This window comes from Garra rufa, chromosome 14 (assembly GCF_049309525.1).
Source record: "Garra rufa chromosome 14, GarRuf1.0, whole genome shotgun sequence".
Taxonomy (NCBI): domain Eukaryota; kingdom Metazoa; phylum Chordata; class Actinopteri; order Cypriniformes; family Cyprinidae; genus Garra; species Garra rufa.
In genome coordinates, this window is record NC_133374.1 from 1,008,272 (window position 1) to 1,024,528 (window position 16,257).

The 16,257-nt window shown below is 25.2% G+C and overlaps 1 protein-coding gene across 1 annotated transcript in view; it reads right to left on the minus strand.

Annotated features, from left to right (window-relative positions):
* Nucleotides 1-6,780: 6,780 nt before the first annotated feature.
* LOC141285095 (leucine-rich repeat and fibronectin type III domain-containing protein 1) overlaps nucleotides 6,781-16,257 on the minus strand; it is a 68,535-nt gene continuing 59,058 nt past the window's right edge. The window contains exons 2-5 of the mRNA XM_073818145.1: nucleotides 13,300-13,679; nucleotides 10,141-10,662; nucleotides 8,278-8,634; nucleotides 6,781-6,918 (exon numbers count right to left, since the gene is read on the minus strand). Of these exons, the coding sequence (XP_073674246.1) occupies nucleotides 6,781-6,918; nucleotides 8,278-8,634; nucleotides 10,141-10,662; nucleotides 13,300-13,659 (1,377 nt within the window). The 5' untranslated portion in view covers nucleotides 13,660-13,679. The remainder of the gene's footprint in view (nucleotides 6,919-8,277; nucleotides 8,635-10,140; nucleotides 10,663-13,299; nucleotides 13,680-16,257) is intronic.

Consider the following 16,257-nt stretch of genomic DNA (forward strand, 5'->3'; position numbering starts at 1 on the left):
AGGCAGTTATAAAACATTTACTATTTATTATACAGATGCTTATAAAACAAGAATAAAGCATTTATAGCTGTATTTATAAACTGCTTACAAATGTCTATTGAGATAGGAATAATGCTTTATAAATTATTAATTAACCAATGCTTAACTAATGACTCATAGTGTGTGGTTATTATAAAGCGTTACCAAAAAAGTATACATCACAACAGTATTTGTTTGTAAATTCTCATTACTGTAATGCAAAAAAACTGTAATGTAAAAAAACTAAATAATAATATAAAAAATAGAAATAAAATTATATATAATATATTAAAACATTAAATATTAATATTAATATTTTTGTATGTTAATTAGGAAAATTTTGTCTCTTACTCTAATTAATGTAATGCAAAAAATAAAAATCTAAAATAAATAAATAAAATAAAATAAAGTATATTTTCATGATAATTAAGCATATTTTACTTTCTAAAGAAAAAAAACTACAAATAAGTACAATTATTTTTGTATATAATATAATAGTAATGAATATAATTTTTTTTGCATTGTGACATCATTTTCCTTATAATTAATCATATTTTACCATCTAAAATGTCATTACTATCATGTGAAAAAGCAACAAAAATAAATGAATAAATAAATTAAATTAAATTAAAATAATTCAGTAACAAATAAAATAAGGTATACATCACGACAGCATTTGTTTGCAAATTCTCATTAGTGTAATGCAAGAAAATCTGTCATTTGAAAAGATAATTTAAATAGTAATAATAAAATAATTATTAATATATTTTAAGCATATTTTACTCTCCAGATTCTCATTAGTGTAATGCAAAATATATGTAGTGTGAAAAAATAAATGATTTAAATAGTCATATAATAAAATAGTAAACAATATTAAATATTTTTTTATTGTGACAATTTTCCTGATAATTGAACATATTTTACCTTATTATAATGCAAAAAAATCAGTCATGTAAAAAGGCTTAAAATTGCAATAAAATAAAATAGTAAATAATATTTAAGCATTTTTTGTATTGTGACATGATTTTCCTGATAATTAAGAACATGTTGCCCTCTGAATGCATATTAATGTAATGCAAAAAAAATATGTAAAATCATTAAAATAATAATAATAATAAAACAGAATAAAATAGAAAATATTATCTTATAAAATATGCCTGGTAACAATCTTCCTGATGCCAAAAAACAATAATATATAAGTAGTAATATAATAAAATACTAATTAATAATTAATATACTGTTTTGCTTTGTGACATAATTTTCCTTATAATTAAGCATATTTACCCTCTAAATTATCTTTACTGTAATGCAAAAAAAAAAAACTATAATATGAAAAGAATTTATACAATTACTTAACTAAAATGAATATTATTTTTTGCATTGATAATGAAGCATATTTTACCCTCTAAATTCTCATTACTATAATGCAAAAATGTATCAAATTATTTTAGTAATATAATAAAATAGTAATTAATATTAAATCATATATTTTTGAATTGTGACATAATTTTTTCTAAACATTTGTTGGTGCGATTTATCCAGGAGCTCGGGGTAGTCTGATTTAACTTAAAGCCATTTTTTAAACGCGGACGTGACTGACCTGTTCACTATCAGCTCAATCTGGGCTTTTAACACGGACACAGTCTGACCTTCAAACCTCACGGCGAGATCTCCGTCCCATTGTTGGAGAAACTTTGCCTCTTTTCTGAGAGTCTTTGGGGTTCTCAATAATTCAGCTGATCTTTAAAGCACCTGTTATTATGTAAATGTGGGATTTGTGTGTGTTGCCCTTCGGTCCAGTGCAGATCCCTGAAGATGATTTGATTCACAGAAGCGAACGGAGGTCTGACGTTTCTCTTTATTTCTCGTGACTGTAGACGAATCGCCAAAAGCTAAACGTGCTGCAATAAACTGACAGCAATTTCGTGAGTCTTTCTGAAAATGAGTGTTTGTCCTTGAACGCAGTGTCTGTGATTTATTCAAATTGTGACAATTTTCCTGATGATTCTCATTAGTGTAATGCAAAATATCTGTAGTGTGAAAAAAATTAATGATTTAAATAGAAATACCAAAGAAATAAGCTATATATTTAATTTAATTGACCATTTATTAATTTATTAAAGTATATATTCCTAAAAATTAAGCATATTTTACTATCTAAAGTCTAAAAACAACCTATAATATGGAAAAAATAAATACAATTATTTATGTAGTATATAATAAAATACAATAAATTAGTAATTCATGTTAAATAATATATATTTTTGCATTGTGGCATCATTTTCCTTATAAGTAAGCATATTTTCCCCTCTAAAATGTCATTACTGTTATGCAAAAAAAAAATAAAAAATTAAATACTACTAATAAAATGATGGATAATAATTTTTTGCATTGTGATATAATTTTTTTTCTTATAAGTAAGCATATTTTACTATCTAAAATGTCATTACTGTAATGCAAAAAATAAATAAAGAAAAATAAAATAAATCAGTAACAAATAAAATTAAGTATAAAAAAATGATATAGATAATAAATAAATAATAAAGTATAAATAATAAAATAACGTATAATCTATGTAAAAAAATAAATACAACTATTTAAATAGTATATAATAAAATATAATAACATAAGAATTTAATATTAAATAATATGTTTTTGCATTGTGGCATCACTTTCCTTATAAGTAAACATATTTTACCCTCTAAAAGAATTATAATAAAATAAAGATACTGTTAATAATAATTTATGTGTAAATAATGTATAGTAATTGTTTTAGAATAAAGCAGATACATATAAACTATTCAAATAATAATAATAATAATACCAATAATGGCTTCTTTAAAATTCTAAATAAAATTGAAAATAATTCTTTAAAATTCTAAATAAAATTTTAAATAATTCTTTAAAATTCTAAATAAAATTTAAAATATTTTTTTTAAATTACAAATTTAAAATGTAACTAAAATAATTATTTGTGAGCTAAAATAATACGATTCTACTTAATTATAATTATTTACTTATAAAATAAATAAGTACTGTTAGTTATTGTAATTTATGTATTGTAAATAAGTAAATAATATATAGTACTTTTTAGAATAAAGAAGACAAATAATAATAAACAAATAATAATAGCTTCTTTAAAATTATAAATAAAATTGTAAATAATTCTTTAAAATTACAAATTTAAAATGTGACTAAAATAATTATTTGTGAGCTAAAATAATATTTATATTTAATTATAATTATGCACTTATAAAATAAAAAAGTGTTAAGTATTGTAATTTATGTATTGTAAATAAGTAAATAATATATAGTATTTATAAATACAGACAAATATAAAATATTAAAACAATAATAATAGTGTCTTTAAAATTCTAAATTAAATAAATTTTAAACAATTATTTAAAATAACAAATTAAAAATGTTACTTTAAAATAATTATTTGTGAGCTAAAATAATATTTATTTTTTAATTATAATTACGTACTTACACAATTTTTAAAAAGTGTTAAGTATTGTAATTTATGTATTGTGAATAAGTAAATATTATGTAGACTAAGCAGATAAATGTAAAATATTTAAATAATAATAATAATAATAATAATAGTGTCTTTAAAATTCTAAATGAAATAAATCAAACTTTCAAAAAATATTTAAAAAAACAAATTTAAAATTTTACTTTAAAATAATTATTTGTGAGCTAAAATAATACAGTCTCTATTTAAGTATGTACTTAAAATTAAAAAAATATTGTTAATATATGGTAATTTATGTATTGTAAATAAGTAAATAAAATATAGTACTTTTTAGAATAAAGAAGACAAATAATAATAGACAAATAATAATAACAATAATAATAGCTTCTTTAAAATTATAAATAAAATTTTAAATAATTCTTTAAAATTACAAATTTAAAATGTAACTAAAATTATTATTTGTGAGCTAAAATAATATTTCAATTTAATTATAATTATGCACTTATAAAATAAAAAAGTGTTAAGTATTGTAATTTATGTATTGTAAATAAGTAAATAATATATAGTATTTATAAATACAAATAAATATAAAATATTAAAACAATAATAATAGTGTCTTTAAAATTCTAAATTAAATAAATTTTAAACAATTATTTAAAATAACAAATTAAAAATGTTACTTTAAAAATTATTTGTGATCTAAAATAATATTTATTTTTTAATTATAATTACGTACTTACACAATTTTTTAAAAGTGTTAAGTATTGTAATTTATGTATTGTGAATAAGTAAATATTATGTAGACTAAGCAGATAAATGTAAAATATTTAAATAATAATAATAATAATAGTGTCTTTAAAATTCTAAATGAAATAAATCAAACTTTAAAAAATTATTTAAAATAACAAATTTAAAATTTTACTTTAAAATAATTATTTGTGAGCTAAAATAATACAGTTTCTATTTAAGTATGTACTTAAAATTAAAAAATATTGTTAATATATGGTAATTTATGTATTGTAAATGAGTAAAATAAAATAATAAAATATTCAAATAATAATAACAAAAATAATAGCTTATATTTTGACTATAGACGAATCCTCAAATGCTAAACGTGCTGCAACAACCTGACGGCAATTTGGTGACTCTTTCTGAAAATGAGTGTTTGTCCTTGATCGCAGTGATTCATTCACATTCCCAGTGTTTCCTCAGGTTTATTGAAAAGGGAAAAGGTTTTAATGTGAAGCCCTGTCACGTGTAATGACGGCCTGACGGTGCTCCGCTGTGTGTTTGCGGTGTTCAGAGAGATGAAGGTGTGTTTAAAGCACGGCAGATTGCGGCGTAATGCACTAGTGTCCTGCAGCGAGGCCAATTAATGTCACAAGAGTTTTACCGCTCGCTAGCGGTGCGCCGACGCAGACGTTAAAGTGCATTATCTGAGCGCAGGCCTGTACTGCACAGCACTGAATCACACGGATCATCTGTCCTCAATCACACTGTAAATCTGAACCTTCATCGGATCCGGAGAACACACTCTATGATTCACTAAAAGACCCTGATCTAGGTCCAGATCTATTGTCTATCTTTCTATCTGGTTTGACACAGTGAGTTTTTTTAACATTTACTGTGTCTGACCTTTAATCCTGAGATTTCTTTTTTCTCTGCTCAGTCTTTGTGGTTATCAATAATTCAGCTGATCTTTAAACAGCCTGTTATTATGTAAATTTGCTCCAGTTTTCCAGTTTTAGTTTGTATGTCACCTTTCATTCTTTTAAAGAGCTTTGTGCCTGGTTCAATTCAATAATATTTTTAACTTATAACAACAGAGAAGAAGGATATATATATATATATATATATATATATATATATATATATATTTTTTTTTTTTTTTTTTTTTTTTTATTAACTTTAAAAATAAAGCAGACAAATACACAAAAATACAATTTCTATTTAATTACAATTATGTACTTATAAAATATTGTGTAAATAACTAAATAATATATAGTTTTTTTTTAAATATTCAAATAATATTCAAATAATAATAATAGCTCCTGTAAAACTTTAAATACAATAAGTTGCATATAAAAAAATGCAATATAAAATATATCATATCTCCCTCTCTCTCTCTATATATATGTGTTTATTTTTGTTAACTTTTAAAAATAAAGCAAATACTCAAATTTTTTTATTTAATTGAAATTATGTATTTATAAAAACTGTGAATTATTGTAAATTATGTATTGTAAATAAGTAAATACATATAATATTTTTGTAATAAATATTCAAATAATAATAATAGCTTCTGTAAAATTCTAAATACAATAAATATTAATTTATATTAATATTCAAATTTTAATTATTTAAAAAAAAAAAAAACACAATATATTTTATTTTATTTTATTTTATTTTCAAATACAATTTGTGCCAAGGAATGATTCTCAGTTTGTTTTTGTTTGTTTTTTCCCATGAAAAAAAAAAATGTTTTTCTTAAAAACAAATCTGAGAATCATTCCTTGGCACAAATTGTATTTGAAAATAAAATAAAATAAAATAAAATAAAATAAAATAAAATAAAATAAAATAAAATAAAATAAAATAAAATAAAATAAAATAAAATAAAATAAAATAAAATAAAATAAAATAAAATAAAATAAATGTTTTTTTAAATAATTAATATCTGACTAAAAAAATAAAAATAAAAAATAACTGGTAGTGTATATATATATATATATATATATATTTATATAGGCAGTTAAATGCATAAATAACAGATAACAGTAATAGTTTTTATTGACTTAATAATTATAATTCTTTGTGATCTAACAATATATTCGTAAGATAACAACATATAATATATTTTATTATAATCACAAAGATGATAAAATAACAATAAGTTACCATAATAATCAATTTCATTATTTTTAAGATTAATTATTTTATAATAATAATAACAACAACAATTATTATTACCATCATCATAAAAACTATAGCTCTTTCTTTTTTCTTTCTACAAAGAATAAAAGTCTAACATCTATAATTAGAGTCCATTCTGACTATCTATCTAACTCAATTTCATTTAGCCTGTAAAAGCTGGTTAACTCAAACACACAAGTGTGTTTTAATCCAGGATGATTTACAGTAGATAGATTAGACAGCTGACTAATTGGCGTCTGGAGTGATCTGAGGTTAAGTGCTTCATTTAAAGACACAACAGGGGATCTGAGAAGCCGTTCATTTCATTAGTCACGTCTGCCTTTATGTCTCATAAAAGAAGACTTTCTTTTTTTTTACCTGTACACCAGGGTGTCGTCCACGGTGCTGTTGTACTGGATCTGGTACATCCTGATCCCGGGAATGTGGCGTTCGGACGGCCAGTGGATGACGGCTGAGTTTGCGGTCAGGTTTTCCACCACCACCCTCTTGTTCTGAATAAAATAAAATAAAATAAAATAAAATACTTTGGATAAAAAACAGTTAGAAAAAAATATAATATAAAATAAAATAAAAAATAATAAATAAATAAATAAAACAAACAAAACATTTTGGATAAAAAAAAAACCTGCATAAAAAAATAAATCAATGAAAACAAAATAATTTGATGCAATAGACCTGCATCAAAATATATAAATAAATAAAATGAAAAATAACTAGAAAACTTTACATGTAAAAAGTTGAATGGAAATAACAGTTAAAACTGAATAAAATAAATAAATAAAAACATAATTTTTTGGATAAAAAAAACTGCCTAAAATAAATAAATACATAAAATAAAAACAACTAGAAACTTTTACATGGCCAATAATACCTGCATAAAAATGCATAAAATAAAATAAAATAAAATAAAATAATAAAATGTTGCTAAAAAATAAATAAAATTACACTTTGCATAACAGACCTGCATAAAAAAAACAAATAAATACATACAGAAAATTAAAAATAACTAGAAAACTTTACTTGGCCAATAGTCTAATGGAAATAACAGTTAAATTTGGATAAAATAAAATAAAATAATTAAAACAAAACATTTTGGATAAAAAAACCTGAATAAAAATAAATAAATATATAAAATAAAAACTAGAAAATTGTACATGGCCAATAGTCATATGTAAATAAAATAAAATAAAATAAAATAAAATAAAATAAAATAAAATAAAATAAAATAAAATAAAATAAAATAAAATAAAATAAAATAAAATAAAATACTTTGGATAAAAAACCTGCATATAAATAAATAAATAAATAAATTAAAATAACTAGAAAATTTTACATGGCCAATAGTCCTATGTAGATAACAAAATAAAATAAAATAAAATAAAATAAAATAAACTTTGGATAAAAGATCTGCATATAAATAAATAAATAAATACATTAAAATAACTAGAAAGGTTTACATGGCCAATAGTCTAATGGAAATAACTGAATAAAATAAAATAAAATAAAATAAAATAAAATAAAATAAAATAAAATAAAATAAAATAAAATACTTTGGATAAAAAACCTGCATATAAATAAATAAATAAATTAAAATAACTAGAAAATTTTACATGGCTAATAGTCCTATGTAGATAACAAAATAAAATAAAATAAAATAAAATAAAATAAACTTTGGATAAAAGATCTGCATAAAAAAATACAATTAAATTAAAAATAACTATACAATTTTACATGACAAATAGCCCAGTGCATAGACAGACAAATAAATAAACTTGAACATTTTACATGGCCAATAGTCCAATGGAAATTACATTTGAATGAAATAAAATAAAATACTTTGGATAAAAGACCTGCGGTTTGGTGTCGTTGCTGCCGGATTTGGTGGATGTGGTGATGTCCGAGAGTCCTGGATCTGCCTCCCTCATGTGGCCCGTGTTGTTGACGAAGAGCGGCAGCGGGATCATGTTGACTTCGACGGCTGCGGTGGCGATGCCGGCCGCGTTGGAGGCCACGCAGTTGAAGGCGCCGCTGTCTTTTAGGGTTGTGATCAGGATGTCCAGCGTGCCGTTGTCGTATAGGATGGTGCGCGAGTTGTTGTGCACCAGTTTGCCGTCGGGAAAGCGCCAGTGAATGGTGGGATCGGGGTCACCCATCGCCTTACACTTCAGAGTCACGCCCTGACCCTCCATTACATAGGGTTTGGTGACCTGCGTGGAGCATGACGTTAAAAACAGTGTTGTTATTTGTTCTCATTAAATAAATAAATATAGAAATAAATACATAACATGAAAAATGACTAGTTATTTTACATGTCAAAAGTCCAATGGAAATACCAGTTACATTTTAATAAAATAAAATAAAACTCTTTGGATAAAAACCTGTATAAAAATACATAAATTAATAAAATTAGAAATAACTAGAACATAAAAATAAATAAATAAATAAATAAATAATTAAATAACATTAAAAATAACTAGAAAATTTTTACATGGCCAATGGAAATAACAGTTGAATTTGAATAAAATGAAATAAAATACCTGCATAAAAAAAAAAAAAAAAAAAAATAACCAGAAAATTTTACATGGCCAATATTCCAATGGAAATAACAGTTGAATTCGAATGAAATAAAATAAAATACCTGCATAAAAATAAATAAATAAAATAAAATAAAAATAAAAACTACAAAATTTTACATGGCCAATATTCCAATGGAAATAACAGTTCAATCTGAATTAAAATAAAATACTTTGGATAAAAGACCTGTGTAAAAATAATAATAATAATAATAATTAATTAATAAATAACTAGAAAATTTTACATGGCCAATGGTCCATTCAAAATAACAGTTACATTTGAATAAAAAAAATAAATAAAATAAAAATAAATAAATAAATAAATAAATATATAAATAAATAAAATAAAATACCTGCATAAAAATGAATAAATAAATAAAATAATAAACATTTCTAGTTGTTTTTATTTTATTCATTTATTTTATGCAGGTTTTTTTATCCAAAATATTTTATTTTATTTTATTTATTTATTTTTTATTCAAATGTAACTGTTATTTCATTAGACTATTGTCCATTTTTAATTCTGTAGTTTTTTTTTATTTTTATGTATTTATTTGTTTATTTTTTATGCTGGTCTTTTATCCAAAGTATTTTATTTTATTTTATTCATATTTTATTTATTTCGACTGGACTGTTTGCCATGTAAAATGTTCTAGTTATTTATTTATATTTATTTATTTATATATTGTATTTCATTTATTTTATTATTCATGAAAACTATTCTAATTATTTTTAATTTTATATTTTCATTTATTTATTCATTTTTCTGCAGGTCTTTTATCCTTTATTTTATTGTATTTTATTTTACTGTTATTTCCATTAGACTATTGGCCATGTAAACTTTTCTAGTTCTTTTTAATTTTATTTATTCATTCATTTTTATGCATTTTTATGCAGGTACTATTGGCCATGTAAACATTTCTAGTTGTTTTTATTTTATGTATTTATTTATTTTATGCAGGTTTTTTATCCAAAATGTTTTATTTTATTTTATTTTATTTTATTTATTTATTTTTCATTCAAATTAAACTGTTATTTCATAGGACTATTGGCCGTGTAAAATGTTCTAGTTATTTCTATATATATTGTATATTATATGAATTTTTTATGTTTTTTTTTCATGCAGTAGAGTTTGCTGACCTGGTGTTTGGTGATGAGCGGCGGTTCGCAGATGAACTCCTCCTCCTGAATGGACCAGAAGTACTTGTCCATGAGGTGCTCAGGCGAAGCGCAGGTCTCCAGATCGTCCTCCCTCGTCAGGCGGCGCAACCACAGCAGCTCGCAGTTACAGTGCAACGGGTTTCCTCCGAAACTCACCGTCAGCTTAGACGAGCTGGACGCTTTGGGGTCGGACAGGACCTGCGCGTGCTGGAACAGCGTGTCCGGCGGCAGCGTCTGCAGACGATTGGACGTCATGTCCAGCCGCACCAGCTTGGTGAGGAGCGTGAAGGTCCCCGCGTCGATGTGGTCGATCAGATTGTGGTCCAGCGTCAGGGTGTTGATGTTGGCCATCCTGCCGATGGCTTCCCACGGTAACGTCCTCAGGTTGTTGTAGGACAGATCCAGGTCCTCGATGGTGGAGACGAACTCGTCGAAGGAGGACAGTTCGATGATGTGGATCTGATTATTGCCCAGGATCAGGTGCCTCAGGTTGATCAGACCCTTCACAATCACAATCACAATCAGAATGAGCTTTATTGCCACATACGAGGAATTTGTTTTCTTATTTGTTCACTTGTTTTGAGAATAGAAGAAGTAAATAAGAAGGAATAATATTATACAATTTGCATCTACAGGAATATTACAATAGATTCAAAAAGGTAAACAAAGTATGTGTGTTGGATAAATACATGTATAAGTGTATACAGTGGCATGCGAAAGTTTGGGAACTTCTTGCGGAATCTGTGAAAATCTGACAAAAAATTTTTTGTACTGTCCTGAGTAAGATATTTTACATAAAAGATGTTTGCATATAGTTCACAAGACGAGAAAAAAAAAAAAAAAAAAAAAGCTGCAACTTGACCAGAAAGTTTGAAAAAGTTGTAAAAGTTCGAAAAGATTTTAAGTTTTAAAAGTTTGATGATTATCAGATTAGATTGAAGTTTAAAGTAGTTTTAAACCTTAAAGCTTGAATGTTTTGAAGGGAATCCAGTCAGTCAGATTGATTAACAGGATTAGCATGTTGATAGCATGTTTCTAGCATGATTAGCGTGTTGTTAGCATGATTAACAAGTTACTAGCGTGTTGCTAGCATTATTAGCATGTTACTAGCTTGATTAACATGTCACTAGCATGTTTCTAGCATGATTAGCAAGTTACTAGCATGATTCTATCACGATTAGCATATTACTAGCATGAAGCAAGCATGATTCCATCATGATTAGCATGTTACTAGCATGTTGTTAGTATAATTCAAGCATTATTAACAAGTTACTAGCATGTTGCTAACATGATTCTAGCATGATTACATGTTAATAGCATTTTTCTAGCATGGTTAGCATGTTATTAGCATGTTGCTAGCATGGTTTTATCATGATTAGCATGTTACCAGCATGTTGCAAGCATGATTCTAACATCAATAGCATGTTTTTAGCATGTTTCTATCATGATTAACATGTTACTAGCATGTTGTCAACATGATTAGCATGTTACTAGCATTTTGCTAGCATGATTCTAGCATGATTAGCAGCATGTTGCTAGCATGATTCTAACATACATTTTTAACATTGTTAACATGTTACTAGCATGTTTCTATCATGATTAACATGTTACTAGCATGTTTCTATCATGATTAGCATGTTTACTAACATGTTGTTATCATGATTCTAGCATGATTCGCAGCAGGTTGCTAGCATGATTCTAACGTAGCGTTTTTAGCATGATTAGCATGTTGTTAGCATGATTCTAGCATGATTACCAGCATGTTGCTATAATGATTCTAACATAAATAATATGTTTTAGCATGATCAACATGTTACTACCATGTTAGCATGTTGCTAGCATGATTCTAGCATGATTAGCATGTTGCTAGCATGATTAGCATGTTATTAGCATGTTGCTAGCATGATTCTAACATAACATGTTTCTATCATGATTAGCATGTTACTAGCATGTTTTGCATGTTAAGCATATTACTAGCATGTTTCTAGCATGATTAACATGTTTCTAGCATGATTAGCATGTTACTCACATGTTGTTAGCAAGATTAGAATGTTACCAACATGTTTCTAGCATGATTAGCATGTTAACATGTCGTTAACATGATTTTATGATTACCATGAGTAGCATGTTGCTAGCATGATTTTATGATAAGCATTGTACTAGCATGTTTCTAGCATGATTAGCATGTTGTCAACATGTTGCTGGCATGATTTTATGAATAACATGTTACTAGCATGATTAGCATGTTGTTGACATGTTGCTAGCATGATTTTATGATTAGCATGTTACTAGCATGTTTCTAGCATGATTAGAATGTTGTCAACATGATGCTGGCATGATTTTATGAATAACATGTTTCTAGCATGCTAACATGTTGCTGGCATGATTTCATGAATAACATGTTACTAGCATGATTAGCATGTTGTTGACATGTTGCTAGCATGATTTTATGATTAGCATGTTACTAGCATGTTTCTAGCATGATTAGCATGTTGTCAACATGTTGCTGGCATGATTTTATGAATAACATGTTACTAGCATGATTAGCATGTTGTTGACATGTTGCTAGCATGATTTTATGATTAGTATGTTACTAGCGTGATTAGCATGTTACTGGAATGTTGCTAGCATGATTTTATGATTAGCATTTTACTAGCATTATTAGCATGTTACTGGAATGTTGCTAGCATGATTTTATGATTAGCATGTTACTAGCATTATTAGCATGTTACTGGAATGTTGCTAGCATGATTTTATGATTAGCATGTTACTAGCATGAACATTCCGTCAATGTAAGTCTATAGGATTTTTCCCAGCTTTATTCGTCACTTTTAGGAAAACCGCAAGTCCGATCAATTAGAAAAGATACAGCACCTGGAGTCAGATCAGTCTGAAGATCTGGGCTAAGAGCTGGGCTCTAGGAGGAGGAGCAGTCAACAGTTTTAGTAAGAAGATTAATAAGTTTAAATAGCATTTCAGTAAGTTGGCTTTCTCAAGCCAACTCAAATAGCATTTTGTATGATCTCTTGTCTCTCTCATTTTCACAGATTCTGCAAGGGGTTCCCAAACTTCCGCATGCCACTGTTAATAGTGTTGTGTGTTCCCCAGTTATTGTCAAGTGTTGATGAGATGGATTGCCTTCAGCTGGTCGCTGTTGATGAGCGTCAGCCGGTTTCCGTCCATGTGGAGCGCTCTCAGAGCCCTGAGGCCCACGAAGGCGTGCGGCGCGATCTGGCTGATGGTGTTGCGGGACAGAGTGAGGTGCACCAGGCTCGTCATGTTCAAGAAGTCTTTCCGGCGGACGGCCGTGATGAAGTTGTCGGTCAGCCGGAGCTCCACGGTCTTGCGGTCGATGGTGGGCGGCACGAACAGCAGTCCGGTTTTGGCACAGAGGAGCGTGAGCGTGGGAGAGATGGTCTGACAGATGCAGCGACCCGGACAATGTTGAGCCTTCACCAGCGCTCCGAACACCAGCACATAAAACACCAGCCTCTCCATGATTCATCAGCTTACTAAACCTGCACAAACACACGGAAAACACAGGTCAGGATTCACACAAACACACACATGCTTGTGCATTTCATAGGAAACAGGACACACAAAACTTATTTTAACTAACTTTTAGAAATAAAATTACTAAAACAATTAAAACATTTTTATATACACACAATTAAAATTTTTAGTTGCCATGTTGAAGCACTAACATGAAATAAATAGAAAATAATAATAAATAAAAAACAGTTTTATTTTAAACTTAGATTTCAATTAAAAAAATAAAAATAAACTATACATAATAAAAACTTAAAACATAAAATAAGCAAACAACAAAAATAAATTAAATCTAAATTGTAAATAAACAAATCAAAAATGGCAAAAGCACATAACAAAATGACTAAAATGAAATAAAAAATTTAAATATAAAATAAAAAATGCAAAAAACAAAACAAAAGCACATTACAGAATTACAAAAAAAAACAATAAAATAAATTGAAAATTGTAAATAAATGGTAAATAACCCAAAAATGGCAAAAGTACATAAAATTACTAAAATGAAATAAAAACTTAAAATATAAAATACAAAATGCTAAAAAACAAAAAGCACATTACAGAATTACAAAAAATATAATAACAGTAAAATAAAAAACAAAAATAAAAATAGACCTAGTTTTATTTCTAAACTAAGATTTAAATTAAAATATAATGTATATATATATATATATATATATATATATATATATATATATATATATAATGTAAATAAATTAAAACAAAATGGCAAAATCGCATAACAAAATTACTAACATTACCTTAAAATTTAAAATATAAAATAAAAACACAACAAAGTTACAAAAAATAAATTAACATCGAAATGAAAACTCAAAATATAAGATAAAAAACTAAAATAAAAATAAATCTAGGTTTATTTCTAAAGTAAAATCAAAATCAAAATAAATTAAACCTAAGTAGTAATTGCAACTAAAAACTAAAATGGCAAAAGTACATAACAAAATTACTCAAATGAAATAAAAATGTAAAATCTAAATTAAAAAAACAACAGCATGTAAAAAAAATATAAAACTCAAATTCCTAAATAAAAAACTAAAATAAAAATACATCTAGTTTTCTAAATGTATTTTTTAAATAAAAATAAATTAAACCTAAGTAGTAATTAAAACTAAAAACTAAAATGACAAAAGTGCATAAACAAAATTACTAAATATAAACTTTGTATAAAAAGTATAAAACATATAAAAACACACAATTAAAAGTTGACATGTTGAAGCACTAACATGACAGAATTAAAAAAAATAAAAAATAAATAAATAAATCCAGTTTTATTTTATAAACTTAAATTTCAATTTAAAAATACCTAAATTATAAATAATAAAAAAATTACTAAATTTCTATAATTAAACAAAAACTTAAAACATAAAATAAGCAAACAACAAAAATAAATTAAACCTAAATTGTAAATAAACAAATCAAAAATGGCAAAAGCAAATAACAAAATTACAAAAAAATATAATAACAGTGAACTGAAAATTTTAAATATAAAATCAAAAAACTAAAATAAAAATACACCTAGTTTTATTTCTAATCTAAGATTTCAATTAAAATATAATGTATAATATATATATATATATATAATATATAATGTAAATAAATGAAAACAAAAATGGCAAAATCACATAACAAAATTACTAAAATTACATAAGAATTTAAAATATAAAATAAAAAACAACAAAATTACAAAAATAAATTAACATCGAAATGAAATCTCAAAATGTAAAAAAACTAAAATAAAAATACATCTAGTTTTATTTTTCAAGTAAAATTGAAATAAATATAAATTAAACCCTAAAATGACAAAAGCACATAACAAAATTATTGTAAAAATATAAACTTAAATTAAAATAAAAAATAAAATTGTTGAATAATGTTTTAAATGTTTTAATATAGTAGAATAATGTTTTATTTCTCAATAAAAATAAATTAAACCTAAATTGTAAATAAACAAAACCAAAAATGACAAAAGCATTTAACAAAATTACTAAAATTAAACAAAAAAGTTAAATAAAAAATATATATTATTTTTGTTTCTTATCATAAGTACATTATTTATTAACAAAATTACAAAAAAAATGTACATTTAAAGGAAAACTGACATAAATTAACATTTGAATGTCAATAAATAAAGTCTACAAACAAGCAATCATTGATTAATATTTTAAATCAAGGCTATTAAATAATCAATATTTGTCAATATTACATATTTCAGTAATTTACATAATTAATCTGACATAAATAAACATTTAGAGATGTCAATCAATCAATAATGCATTGATATCTTAAATTAAGGCTCTGAAATCCTCAATTTGACATATTTCCAAGCCAATAATGTGAGGCAGAATTTATTCTATCCCTGGTGAACCAATTTTTGGTTCATTTCAAAACACAGTTTTTTCAAAAACAACCCCAGTTACCAATTAAATTACTATACTGGATGAAAAATGTGAAGACTTCACTTGAGAAAAACATGCGCTTTTGAATGATTCACAATAAGAACATGTCTTAAAGTAATCTTTTCATCATAAA